Source organism: Carcharodon carcharias, chromosome 34, assembly GCF_017639515.1.
Source record: "Carcharodon carcharias isolate sCarCar2 chromosome 34, sCarCar2.pri, whole genome shotgun sequence".
Lineage (NCBI taxonomy): Eukaryota > Metazoa > Chordata > Chondrichthyes > Lamniformes > Lamnidae > Carcharodon > Carcharodon carcharias.
The window spans coordinates 7,825,535-7,840,320 of record NC_054500.1 but is presented as its reverse complement, the minus strand read 5'-3'; the positions used below and the strand labels follow the sequence as shown (position 1 = coordinate 7,840,320).

General features: G+C 41.7%; 1 protein-coding gene across 1 annotated transcript in view; it reads right to left on the bottom strand.

Annotated features, from left to right (window-relative positions):
* Positions 1-1,258: 1,258 nt before the first annotated feature.
* Positions 1,259-14,786, bottom strand: part of LOC121272525 (spectrin beta chain, non-erythrocytic 4-like) — a 380,289-nt gene continuing 366,761 nt past the window's right edge. Inside the window, exons 32-37 of the mRNA XM_041179140.1 lie at positions 11,350-11,410; positions 11,220-11,231; positions 7,572-7,858; positions 2,890-3,063; positions 2,078-2,120; positions 1,259-1,423 (exon numbers count right to left, since the gene is read on the bottom strand). Of these exons, the coding sequence (XP_041035074.1) occupies positions 1,259-1,423; positions 2,078-2,120; positions 2,890-3,063; positions 7,572-7,858; positions 11,220-11,231; positions 11,350-11,410 (742 nt within the window). The remainder of the gene's footprint in view (positions 1,424-2,077; positions 2,121-2,889; positions 3,064-7,571; positions 7,859-11,219; positions 11,232-11,349; positions 11,411-14,786) is intronic.

Sequence of the window (14,786 nt, the reverse complement as noted above, 5' to 3'; positions counted from 1 at the left end):
TTCTGCCAAAGCCCCTAGTTCAACATGGCATTAGTCCTTCAATTTCCAACTGTACCATTTTCAGGAAGACCATAGGCATTTTGGTAAAATACAAAAAAAAATCAGATTGTCCTGTGAAGGGATATCAGCTGTCACAACACCGGAAACCACATTTAAAATTAGTCACTTTACATTTCAGTGTTGTGTTGCTGAAAAAAGACATTTTTGTTGAAGCCTTTCACCTTGCACTCATCAGGACAGGAAGCTACATGTAATAATACACTAGGCCCTGTTCTTTACGGACAGAAAGAACATGTACACACATTGTGCCTGTTTCAGCTAAACAAAATGAGTGACAGCCATTCACTGGTTCATTCGTCAGGGCAATGCCTTGAATAATCAAAGTCAAGCTGCCTGGTTTAAATTGCAAATGATACTTGGTAGTTAACAGTCAGCCACCATCAATTGGTGCATTCTCCATAGCTATGTCTCTACCAATCAGAGTCTAACTGCCAACCAATCGGCACTCTCTTTTCATACAGTATAAATTGTTGTTCCCTTTGCATTTGGTGTTCTTGCCAATTATCCTGATGAATGCAAGACAAAAAGCTTCTCTTTTTTCAACAATACTCAAGTTCTGTACTACTAAACGACTATTTCAGTGTTGTGCTGAGGTTCCAGTTAACAGCAGTACCTATTAAACATCTGTCTCCATCAATGCTTTATGTGTTCTTAAATAAGCACCGAGTGTTACATTAGAGGGTTCGTGTTTGTACAGAAGATTAAAACTGAAAGATATGATAATGCCATTTCTTTAGTAAACAGAAAATGAGCTGAAGAGTGTGGACATTTCTCACATTCACTTATCCATAAATCAGAGTGAAGTGGAACATATGGGAGTCGGATCCACAGATTTGGAACTGGGGTACAGGAGGCAACGTGACCTAAAGCCCAACAATCTGACAAATCTGTTGGATTTGAAATATCCAACCAGAACTAGGTCCCACACCATTAGGTCAGAGAGTTCCAGCCAACAGCCTATTGGGGTTCATGAACGTATAACAAAAGCGGAACCGTATTTTAATAGAAAATCATCGCAAATCCATTCAAAAGACGCACCTGCAATTGTCCAACTTTTTGTTGAAGTTGTAAAATTAAAAACATTAGTTGCTCTGGTTCAAGATGAAACAATTTCTACATCACCAAGTGAGAATCCGTCCAACTATCCGATTGCAAGGATCCAATCTGCACAACAAAAAGACATTGGCATCTTCTGTCCTCATTTCTTCTTTCCAAAGAGACTGAATCTTCGGTCACTGTCCCGTTTAGGATTCCCTTCATCAGTAGAGGAGGTAGTAAGGGGGATCTGGCCGGTTTGTTGAGCGATTTGTGCATGCTCTGAAATGGCTGTGGAAACAGTCTTGATCCAATCGTTCATCTCCTCCTAAAATAAGAGAACATTGAAGAGGCAACAAAGTCCAATCATTTAAACACATTTAATACATTTTATAAAACCCATCATCACATAATAATAGGTTTTTCATGCAATTTATAAATTCTGTCCACTGCTTATTTGTCCGGAGATAACCCAACATAAAGTACCCAGTATCTCCAGTACTATCACTGAATAACTTTCATCACTCAACAGTCAATAACTCCATTATGAGCTTCATTTTCTTTCAACAACGCTTCTTCACTGCTTTCCTGCATCAGTTATTTTTTTGCAAAGGTCACCATATGGTGTGAGCCTCAGCTGTGATCGTAAACAACACATTTGACCATTGGGGGCGTTTCTTCTGAGCTGATTCCACCCGATGTCCACACATCACACTCCATTGGCTAATAATTAGAGGTGCTGAGGCTAATTGCAGCCCAACTGAAATCAACAGAATAATGCTCCTTGCACCGATTCCCTGGGGCGCTGGATTCAGTACATTTACCTGCATCAACCTCTGGGACACCTTACTCCACTCAGTACATCTCCCCTACACTAATCCCTGGGACATCCCACTCATCTGTTCTGACGTTTTTGACAGTGCTTTGCTGAAATGTTTTACTGTTCCATGCCATGCCTTGACATTCACAGTGCGAAGCTCACCTCATCCTTGGCCTGGAACAGGTACTCACTGCCGTCATTCATCCTGTCACAATGAGAAAGAATAATATTAAAAAGAACAAAAATGGCTCTGATCAAATATGGAATAAAAGTTTCTTAAAATTCTCAGCATTCTTTCCAGTTAATTGTACTAATCTATTGTCCATGCAGTTAATAAGTGGGAAACATTTATCCTTAGGATATAAGAAGTGTATAAGAAGCTTGTACGAACCATGTTAATGCATCAATTATTAAATTCTAAAATTTTGAATGTACAAATAGAAATAGATAAGCTTTGGCGAGGATGGTGATTGAGCAGCTAAGCTGTATTCAGTAGTACAAGTTACAACAGTCCTGTTAACAGTATGTTAATTATATTGTTAAGATACACAGGCGAATGGCATTGTTTATTAGGTACTTTGAGCATGTATAAATAGGAGACATAAAGTTTTGGTTATTGTTACAGTGACTCTTTTATGAGGCTTTCAATTAGTCAATTAGTTTACATTTGTTTACTTGTTTTCAAAAGTGCATATGAATAGGGTACAACTGGGACAATGGGTGTGGGCGGAGAGCTTTGAGACTGAACAAAGTCAACAAGCTCTCTTGATAAAGAAAAGCTCTGTGTCTTGGTTTCTGCTTCACCAACTGGCTTGGATCCTGTTAACAGTCCCGTCTAACTGAAGAGCTGCTGAATGTTCCTTTACTCTTGGTCACATTTCTTTTAACATAAGGTGCAAGCAGATGAACCTGTTACAAATGTAACTTCAAACTGAATCTTATCAAACTCGGCTCCATCTTTCTAACACACTCACCGGATTTTAAATACAAACTTCTTCTTCTTATAATTGCTAGCAATTTCACAGGTGGAGTCACTCAGGGTGATGAGCGACTCTCCATTATAGGTTGCTCCTGCTTTATAGCTCTTGGCATCTTTATAAAACCCCAAATCTCCTTTACTAATCACGCAGTATACACTAACCCAGGACCTGAGTGGCAACAGAAAGAACAGTTACTTAAATTGTCTGCAGAGAATGACACTGAGACACAAACAGTCAGGGCATGTCAGAGAAAAATCAACCCACAAAACTTTTTTCACTCATTTTTAAAAACCGTCTTAAAAAGCCATTGTCAAATAGATGTATACATGCATGGACCCAAGCAAAGAAGAAGAGTTATTTAAATTACAACATATATACATACTAACATACATGGGGGAAAGGATGATGTAGTAGTAATGTCACTGGACTAGTAATCCAGAGGCCCAGGCTAATGATCTGGGAGCATGGGTTCAAATCCCACCATGACAGCTGGTGGAATTTAAAATTCAATTAATAAAGTCTGACATATAAAGGTAGTCTCAGTAATGGTGCCCATGAAACTATCATCGATTGTCATAAAACCCCATCTGGTTCACTAATGCCCCTTTTGAGCAGTCTGGCCTACATATGACTCCAGACCCATGGCAATGTGGTTGACTCTTAACCACCCTCTTAAATGGCCTCAAAAGCCAAGGGCAATTAGGGATGGACAGCAATGCCCACAATCCATGAAAGAATAAATTAAAAAATACAAACATACTAATATATATGCACATTCCAACATACATGAACCTTAAATTGAAATGAAAGAGGACAGGAGGAAGTAAGAAGAGAAAAGGATAAGGGCCAGGAATGGTAAGAGAAATTATAGAGAGAGAGATTAATGATACAAAATAGATTGTGATAAGGAGGGATTAAAATGTTCACATACAAACATACGAATTAGGAGTAGGCTATTCGGCCCCTCAAGCTTACTCAGCCATTCAAAAAGTCATGACTGATCTACTGTGGCCTGAATGCCACTCTTGCGCCTGATACTCTTTAACTCCCTTGTTATTCAAGAATCTATTTATCTCCGCCTTAAAAATATTCAGCGACCCCGCCTCCACCATTCTCCAGGAAAGAGAGTTCCATGGACTCACGACTCTCTGAGAGAAAAATAATTCTCCTTAACTCTATCTTAATTGAGAGGCCTCTTACTTTTAAATGGCACCCCCTAGTTCTGGTCTCTCCCACAATGAGAAACATCCAGGCCAGAATCTTCAGGTCGGCGTGCGGGGTTGGGCCCCACTTGCTGACGGGTAAGAGGACGCGCGGTGACGTTGGGTGTGCGTTCCAACATCACCGCGCGTCATTCCGATCTTCAGTTCGGCGGGCTCACACCGGAGTCGGCTGCGCACCCACCAAACTGTCAAAGGCCTATTAAGGCCATTTAAAAACTAATTGAAATAATTAACGGGGCTGCCCATCCAACCTTAAGACTGGCGAGCAGGTGAAGAGCCCAGGTGGCCTTTGCATCTGTCATGGAACCTCATCCACGGTGATGAGGTTTCATGAAGGGTTTATAACTGTAATAAAAATTTTTAGTAAAATTCATTGACATGTCCTAGCTCATGTGACACTGTCACCTGAGGGGATATGTCTGAATAATTTTTTAAATCTTTGTTTCAAGTTTTCCAAACCAAATTAATCTCCCTGAGGCAGTTCCGCGCCTCAGGGAGATTTCTGCGCTCTTTCACGTGCATGCCCCAATATTCACTGCTCCTCCCGCCCACACAGGTAGCGCTAAGCGCTTCCGGGTGCGCGTCACGCCTATTAAGGCCTGCCCATGCAAAATGGGGGCGCGCAGCCGATCGCGGGCGGCAATGGGCTACGTGCCCGCCCCCACCAGCTCCTGAACCACCTGCCCGACGGGGAGAAAATTCTCCCCCCACTCTCTCAAGTCCCCTCAAGATCTTATATGTTTCAGTAAGATCACCTCTCATTCTTCTAAACTCCAATGGAAACAGGCCCGGCCTGTCCAACCTTTCCTCATAAGATAACGTCCCCATCCCAGCCGAATGAACCTTCTCTGAACTGCTTCTTATCCAATTATGTCCTTTCTTAAATAAGGAAAGCAAAACTGTATACAGTACTCCTGATGTGGTCTCACCAATGCCTTGTGAAATTGTGGCAAAACATCCCTATTTTTATATTCCATTCCCCTTGCAATAAGCAACAACATTCCATCTACCTTCCTGATCACTTGTTGTACTGCATCTGATGCTAATGTTTTGTCATCAAACATATGTTTGACAATCATAGGGAGGTTTGAGCTTTATGTATGCAACTGCACAGGGTATTGTGAGAAAACCAGTGAGTGGCATAAACTGGGCTGAAGGTAAAGATAAAACTGCAACTGAGACAGAGACAAAGATTGGGGCAGGCCAGCGGCAAGCACATTATTTGCTATAAAATATTCAGGAGGATATAGCGGAATGATTGGGATGAAGGGTGACAGTGTTAATGAAAGATTCTATTATATGGGCAGAACAGCACAGTGGGGCCAAGACAACAACAGCAGAAAGTTATTGTATATTCCTTCATCATCACTGGCTGAAAATCCTGGAACTCCCTCCCCTACAGCACTGTGGGTGTACCTACACTGCATGGTTCAAAAAGGTGGCCTGCCACCACCTTCTCAAGGGCAATTAGGGATGGGCAATACATGCTGCCCTTGCCAGCAATGCCCACATCCCTCGAAAGAATAAAAGAAAAATTAATTTTCTGGAGCATGCTTATTGAACAAATAATGTACAAATGAAGCAACTTTATGAAACTGACTGGGAAGTTGATGGTGAGATGGCCCCATGTAAAATGTACATTCATCCTCCTATTGATTAGTAAATACTGTGTTGTTCGTACCAACGGGTCTCAGTGTCCTGGTTTGGAATTTCTTCTTTAATGTGGTAACGTCACTAAAAAACAGACTTTTCCAAATCTCACATCAGGGTCAAACAAGAGAAAGGTGTGAGTGCAAAATGTAACTTGGAAATTCAGGAACAACGAGGAAGAGAGGAACTGGCTGGTGGTACAGGAATAGAGAGACCTGGGACTTTGCCTACACAAGTCTTTGAAGGTATCAGGACAAGTTGAGAAAAGTTGTTAATAAGCAGAGGAAATCCTTGACTTTATACATTGGATTGGATATAAAAACAAGGCAGGATATTAAAGCTTTAATAAAGCACTGGTTAGACCCTTCTGGATTATGGCCCCAGTTGCAGAGGGGGCACATAATTGACAACTGAATTTCCATATAGATAAGTCTGAGGTGTTACATTTGGCAAAAACAATTAGGAAAATGTATACTGCTTAAAACATCAGAATCTAAATGGGATATAGGAATAAAGGGATTCGGGTGGATAGGTTTACAAATCGCTAAGGTTGTGAAACAGGCTAGTTCAGCTGACTGAAAGGTTAAGAGTGGCGTTTAATAACGCCAAGGTTCAATCCCTGTACCGGCTGAAGTTATTACTTAGAAGGAGCAAATCTGGGTGGGGTAGAGAAAATAAGGGATCTCAGAGTACAACTACAGCAATCACTAAAAGTTGCACCATTGGTTCACAAGGCCAGAAAATAGCAAACTGAGCACTAGACTTTATTGCTAAAGGGATAGAACTGAAAAGTAGGGAACTGTGCTGAACCTGTATTGAACCTTGGTTAGTCCACGCTTAGAGATGGCAAGCAGTACTGGTCACTATATTATAAGATAGATATTCAGGCACTGGAGAGGATGCAGAGAAGGTTCACAAAGGTGATGCCAGAAACACATGGGTATTGTTATGAATTCAATTCATTATGTCTGTGTGTGCTATGTAAGTTCGCAGTCTATGGACATTGTAACATTTAAAGCTACAGCATGTTCCAAAGCTGTTCCATTGGCTCACTGAGGTTTCAGTGAGATTGGTTGACTAACATCTGGGTGGGTTCTTGAGAAATCAAAGGACTCTGTCTTGGTTGCATCTGTCATTTACTCTGTAGTACATACATATCTATATATAGTAGATTGTTTTACTTTTCTAACCTTGTATAGTAAAGTTTATTGTGTTTGTTAAAATCCTGTGGGATCTTGGGGCTTTATTCCAAAAGCCGGTCTTTAATCTCAACCATTAACTATTTTAATCGCAACATTATTGGCCCCTAACTGGACCTTCCTCCATGTCCCAGGGTCCGGCCAAGGAATGTAACAAGAAATGATCGACAGGCTGGGTCACATTTCTCTTGAAAGAAGAGAGGCTGAGGGACGACTTAATGGAGATATTTAAAGCAATGAAAGGTTTTGATAGACTAGAAACAGGTAGAATGTTTCCTCTTGTGGAGAAAAGCAGAACAGGAGCTCATCAATGGAAGATAGTCCCCAAGAAATCCAACAGGGAATTCAGAAGAAACTTCTTTACCCAGAGAGTGGTGAGAATGTGGAACTTGTTACCACAGGGAGTGGTTGAAGTGAATAGTATAGATGCATTTAAGGGGAAGCTAGACAAGTACATGAGGGAGAAGGGACTAGAGGGTTATGATGGTAGATTTAGATGAGGAGAGATGGGAGGAGACTTGAGTGGAGCATAAATACTGGCATGGATTGGTTGGGCCTGATGCCTGTTTCTGTGCTGTATTTCCAGTGTAATCCTATGTAATACCTGCTGGATGATTTTTTATTGGGAGCCTCTAGTTCATGTTTTCGAGTGAGGATTCCCTCCTGCTCTGCTGTGTGTGTTATCGGTGGTGGCGCTGCGGCACTATTCTGGGGAGATGGTGCGGAGCGGGATCGACGTGTTTCTCCAACCGGCTGGTTCGGGTCCTTCGGTCGAGGTCGTCTCCTGGGCTTAGGTCTGTCTCTCGCTCTCGGTCTGTCTGGTCGTGGAGTTCTCTCTGGCAGTTTCTCAATCCCATTTGGTAGCCCAACAGACAGAGATGAATCGCGTACCTGTGGAGAAAGAGATCAGCTCAATTTTCACCAGTCACAGTATGTCAAAAATCATCAAAGCCACCTAAAGGGCCTGAGTTTCCTCGAGCCAGACATTTCATGGCATCTACCACTGGACCTTTCCCTACACCCTTCGGCTCAAAACATTTTTGCTCCGTAACTTGCCAGAAGTACAAGCTGCTAATGGTGTGTCATGGATAATTGGGTATCTAGGACTTTAGTGGACAACTGGACAAACAATGTATCCCCTTAATCAACGAAATTTATGGATTGAGAAACAAAGGGCAGGATTTTCTGGTCCCGCAGTGGGTCCAAAGCCAATGGATATTTTTCAGGTCCCTCAAATTTTCCATCCCACTCGCAATGATTCCTGCAACGGGCAGGATGGGAAAATCCCGCCCAAAGAGTGAGTTAGAAGGATAGTGAATTGGAGTCAAATCAGGTGTAGAAAGAGGAGAGAAAGAAAGGTTAGATTAAGAGATAGAGAAAGAAACAAAGGAAGAGTAAGACTAAAATGTAAAATTTCAAGTTTGATATTTTAAAAATTTTCTGAAAAGCTCAAAAGCTGAAGAAATGAGACTCCACATTTGCGATGGATAATTTTCAATGTCAGAGAGGTTGACTGGCAGTAACTAACAATTATCACGCTACTAATTACTTGCTCAGTGGTGAGTTCAGTCTGTATCTGTTAGGTCAGTGTAGAAACTTCACACCATTCAATGCAGCTCACTAGTGAAGCAGGCATTGAGATGCTGTTTTTGTTGAAGCTAATGGCAGGACAATGCAACTTGGACAGCAACACTTGAACATTCACGATTAACTGCACATCTGCCATCTGTTCTGCACCATAATTCATGGGGATGGCATTAACCATCGCAGTTATTTTGACAGCAAAATCTGGCTCCTTATCTCTGTCTTCCAAGGATCACCCAGCTATCTGAAAGGATGTTCTTGAGTGGAATCCTATGTCAGAGAAATGGGAAGCCAGCTACAGAGAGTGAACCTTACAAACTTGGTCAGTACCTCAACCTCTGTACTGATCCGAGACAGGTTACTTAGTAAATTGGCCAACGATCCATATAGATTACACTATATCATAAATTACACTCCATTTATTATACATGATATTATATAATAGGTTCATTATATTATAGATTACTCCACATCATAGGTTGTACTACATCACATCTGTTCCATTGCCTAGTTCCACTTATGTAACATTGCCTGACTCAGCCCCCGCTTCAGCTCATCTGCTACTGAAACTCTCTTCCAAGCCTTTGCTAAATCTAGATGACTATTCAAATGTTCACCCATCTTCCACCCTTCATAAACTTGAGTTATTTGCTGCCCATATTCTAACTTACAAGTCTCATTTACCCATCATCCATGTGCATGCTGAATTACATTGCCTCCCAGTCCAGCAACATCTCAATTTTTAAATTCTTTTATTTGCTGTCAAGTCCCTCCAAGGCCTCAACCCTTCTTATCTCTGTAACCTCCTCCAGTCCCACAATCTTCTGAAACCTCTGGCCTATTGTCCAGCCCCAACTTTAATTTTTTAAAATTCATTTACGGGATGTGGGGGTTGCTGGCTGGGCCAGCATTTATTGCCCATCCCTCATTGCCCTTGAGAAGGTGGTGGGTGAGCTGCCTGCTTGAATCGCTGTAGTCCACATGGTGTAGGAACACCCACAGTGCTCTTAGGGAGGGAGTTCCAGGATTTTGACCCAGCAACAGTGAAGGAACGGCGATATATTTCCAAGTCAGGATGGTGAGTGGCTTGGAGGGGAACTTCCAGATGGTGGTGTTCCCTTGTATCTGATGCCCTTGTCCTTCTGGATGGTAGCGGCCATGGGTTTGGAAGGTGCTGCAGTTTTGGACACCGCATCTCAGGAAGGATATATTGAACTTGGAGAGAGTGCAGTGCAGAATTAGAAGAATGATCTGGATGCCAAGGTTATTAATTACCAGCAACTGTGGTTGCATTCCCTTGAATTTAAAAAGTTAAGGGGCAATTTGATCAAAGTTTTCAATATATTAAGGGGAACAGATATGGATGATAGAGAGATTAGGGGGCATGGTGTAAAACTTAGAGCTAGATCTTTCAGGAGTGAAAGTTGGAAACACTTCTACACACAAAGGGTGGCAGGAGTTTGGAATTCTCTTCCACAAATGGCAATTGATGATAGTGATCAATTGTTAATTTTAAATATGTGATTAGTAGATATCTGTTAACCAAAGGTCCTAAGGGCTATGGGGCAAAGACTGGTATATGGAGTTAGGTCACAGATCAGCCATGGTCTCATTGAATGGTGGAACAGACTCGAGGGGCTACATGGTCTCCTCCTGTTCCTATGTTTGATAATACCTCCTATGAAGTGCCTTGGGACATTTTATAACATTAAAGGTACTATATAAATACGAGATGTTGTTGCATGCTATCATAGGTTAGACTATACCATAGGTTACACTATACAATAGGTTAGACTATATTATAGATTACACCATACAATAGGTTAGACTATATTATAGATTACACTATACAATAGGTTAGACTATATTATAGATTACACTATACAATAAGTTAGACTATATTATAGATTACACTATACAATAGGTTAGACTATATTATAGATTACACTATATAATAGGTTAGACTATATTATAGATTACACTATACAATAAGTTAGACTATATTATAGATTACACTATACAATAGGTTAGACTATATTATAGATTACACTATACAATAGGTTAGACTATATTATAGATTACACTATATAATAGGTTAGACTATATTATAGATTACACTATACAATAAGTTAAACTATATTATAGATTACACTATACAATAGGTTAGACTATATTATAGATTACACTATACAATAGGTTAGACTATGTTATAGATTCACTATACAATAGGTTAGACTATATTATAGATTACACTATACAATAGGTTAGACTATATTATAGATTACACTATATTATAAATCTAATGGATTGTTAGTCAACAGGTTCTTTTTTCCTGATTTTGATTCTAATCAAGGTGTCAGCCTCGGTATTACTCAGTCCCAGGTGATGACTGTAATGGTTTTCCAGATTTTTAACTCGCTGTGTTTTAGAAGCTCAAGTTACAGTGGACATCCCTGAGAATGTATTCCTTCATCAGTTTAGGACATCCAGCAAAGTGACATTACTCGTGTTCCTTATCGAACCCTTTCCAGTGGCTACCCTGTCACTAGTGCTTCCTATAGTCAAGCATTCCAGTCACAAACATTAATACTTTGGTTCTGCAGTTTGCTTTTGGCTGATGAAAATGTGGCAGGTAACAGAACCCACCCTGACACAGTCTGCATTAAACTCCACTCAAAGACTGTAAGGCACCACAAAGGGGTCAGCAACATCGTGCATCTCAATAATTAAACAGCAAGAACTCACTCTGCCCAATGGTGTTCCAGCTACAACCACTGTCTCACAACTCACAGTCTGACCTCACTCACCTCCTTCTCCTGAAGTTGCTCCACAATATCAGCGAGTGTGGTTCGCCTGTCCCTGTGAAAACAAGGCAGTAACAGTCAAACAGCAAAATCTTAAGAATTCCTGGTACTCACTCGGTGAGAATTCCTGGGCCTCGCTTAGATCAAAAAGTGTCCAGGAAACTCTCTGCTCCCTGATGCCCCATGATGTCTGCACCCCAGACTCCAGCTCAACAACCCCGAGCTGAGGCTCCTCAAGATGCAGGCACTTACTGCAGGCCTGGTTATTCGAGATTGCAATGGTCTCTACACACTCCCACATGCTGCAGTTCCAGCTCACCATCTGCACTGCCATCCTTTTCTAACTTAATTACACTAAATAACTCATTTAGGATTATCAATTGGGTTCACAATGTGGCTCACTTACACTTACTAGAAACTACATATTCAGGGACCAGTCCCCTGCAGGCAAAAGGAACATGAACAGATATTGCACCTTTTTAAAATTAATATCAAAACATGGGGGCAATAGCTCCCGGGGGCAATAGCTCCCTGGTGCATACGTCAAGGCAACAACTTAACCAATTCCAACTTGCCAACCAATCAGTACCCGTTTCTCATGCAATATAAACTGTTGTTCCTTCTGAAATTTGGCATTCTTGTGTCTGTCGTTTTTTTCTATTCATTCACTGGATGTTGGTGATGCTGGCTAAGCCAGCATTTATTGCCCATCCCTAATTGCCCTTGAGAAGATGATGTTTGACATCGAGAAATTCAACACTATCCAGGACAAAGCAGCCCGCTTGATTGGCACCTGAATCACCACCTTCAACATTCACTCCCAATGCATAGTGGCAGCAGTGTGTGTACCATCTACAAGATGCACTGCAGAACTCAACAAGGCTCCTTCGACAGCCCCTTCCAAACCCGTGACCACTACCACCTAAAAGGACAAGGGCAGCAGATGCTTGGGAACACCACCACCTGGAAGTTCCCCTCCAAGTCACCCACCATCCTGACTTGGAAATATATCGCTGTTCCTTCACTGTCGCTGGGTCAAAATCCTGGAACTCCTTCCCTAACAGCACTGTGGGCTGCAGTGGTTCAAGAAGGCAGCTCACCATCACCTTCTCAAGAGCAATTAGGAATTGGCAATAAAAATGCTGTCCCAGCCAGCGAAGCCCACATCCCGTGAATGAATAAAAAAATTCATGCTTTGCTAACCCCTCTCTAAATATGTCCTGCTCACCTTCAAAGATCGATGCACATGCATCCCAGGTCCCTCTGTTCCTGAACCCTCTTTAAAACTGTGCCACTTAGTCTATATAACTTCGCTTTATCCCTTCTGCCAAAATCTGACACCTTTCTGTATCACATTTCATTTGTCACTTGTCACATTTGTATGAATAGAGGAATAGAGTACAAAAGCAAGGAAGTTACAGTAATCCTTTATAAATCGGATTTATAATCGGATCTCAGCTAGGCTAATATACCCAATTCTAGGCACCAGACCTTGAAAAGGTTAGGAGTGGATGCAGAGGAGCATTCCTAGAATGAGACCAGTTATGTGGGGAGACTGGAGAAACTGGAGTTGTCCCCCTTGGAGCAGAGCAGAGAGGTTTTGAAGGAGGTGTTCAAAATTATAAGGAGTTTTGACAGAGTAAATAAGAAGCTGTCTTTAGTGATAGCGGGTTCGGTAACCAGAGAACGCAGTTGTAAGGTCATTGGCAAAAGAAAGAGAGAGATTACCTTTAGGGAGGCAAATCTGCCATCCTTACCTAGGCTGGCATACATGTGACTCCAGACCAACAGCAGCAGAGGTGGTGGCATAGTGGTATTGTCACTGGACTAGTATTCTAGAAACCCGGGGTAATGCTCTGGGGACCTGGGTTCGAATCCCACCATAATAAATGGTGAAATTTGAATTCATTAAAAAAAAATCTGGAATTAAATGCCTGATGATGACCATGAGACCATTGTTGTAAAAAACCCATCTGGTTCACTAATGCCCCTTAGGGAAGGAAATCTGCCATCCTTATGATGTGTGACCCTGAGCAAGGGGAGATGTGGGCCTTGGCAGCAAAACCCTGAGTTGTGACCTGAAAGGTTGGTGTAGATTTAATAGTAATTTTCAAAATGGAATTGGACAAATGAGAAATAGGGAAAAACAGGGGAGTGCATCCAATTGGATGATCTTTCAAGGAGCTGGCACAGGGATATCAGGCCATCTCGTCTGAGATGTGTTGTTCTACGATACCTATCACTGTACTCTAATCCCACACATTTCATTCTCTCCTGTGATACCACTGTGGGTTTGGAGAAGGCTTTATCCAGTTCTTTATTCTTTCCTGGAATGTGGGCATCACTGAATCACTGACAAGCCCAGCATTTGTTGCCCAGACCTAATTGCCCTTGAACTGAGTGGCTTGCTGGGCCATTTCAGACGGAAATTAAGAGTCAACTACATTGCTGTGGGTCTGGAGTTACATGTAGGCCAGACCAGGTAAGGATGGCAGATTTCCTTCCCTAAAAGGCACTCGTGAACCAGATGAGTTTTTACAGCAATCAATGATAGGTTCATGGTCAACCATCACTCCTTGATGTTCAATGGCATTACCATCACTGATTCCCCCGCTATCAAAATCCTGGGGGTTATCATTAACCAGAAACTGAACTGGACCAGCCATATAAATACTGTGGCTACAAGAGCAGGTCAGAGGCTGGGAACTCTGCAACAAGTAACGCATCTCCTGGCTCCCCAAATGGTTTATTGGTTGAATTTAAATTCTGCCAGCTGCCTTGGTAGGGTTTGAACCCCTATCACCAGAACACTAGTCTGGGCCTTTGGATTACTAGTCCAGTGACATGACCACTACACCACTGTCTCCCCCAGATTCTCCTACCTGACTGCCACATCCTGAACTTGTTCTCTACCCCATCCAGCCATTCACCCAAGGCCCTCTTTTTTTTCATATTTGTAATTGTGCTGCCTTTCGAAGGATGTTTCCAAAATAGATTATCCTGTCACTTTATGAATCATTGGTCTGACCAGGCTTACAGTACTGTATACATTTCTGGTCAGAACTGTATTAAAAGGACACGCTGCAATTGAAAGACGAATGGAGAGAGCAAGCAAAATGATTGAGAGTTTTTATATATAAATAGGTATATATTTTCTAATTATATAAGTAAATTGGGCAATTCCTTACGGGAAAAGAGGTCAAGAGGTGATATGATTATTGTTTTAAGGATTCTAAAGGCATTAGCTAATTTTGACAATGATTAATTTTTATTTATTTGTTCATGGGATATGGGCTCGGAGGGAGTGAATGCTTGTGGATGTGGTGCCAGTCATACAGGCTGCTTTGTCCTGGATGGCGTCCAGCTTCTTCAGCATTGTGGGAGCTGCACTCATCCTGACTTGTGCCTTGTAGATGATGGATAGGCTTTGG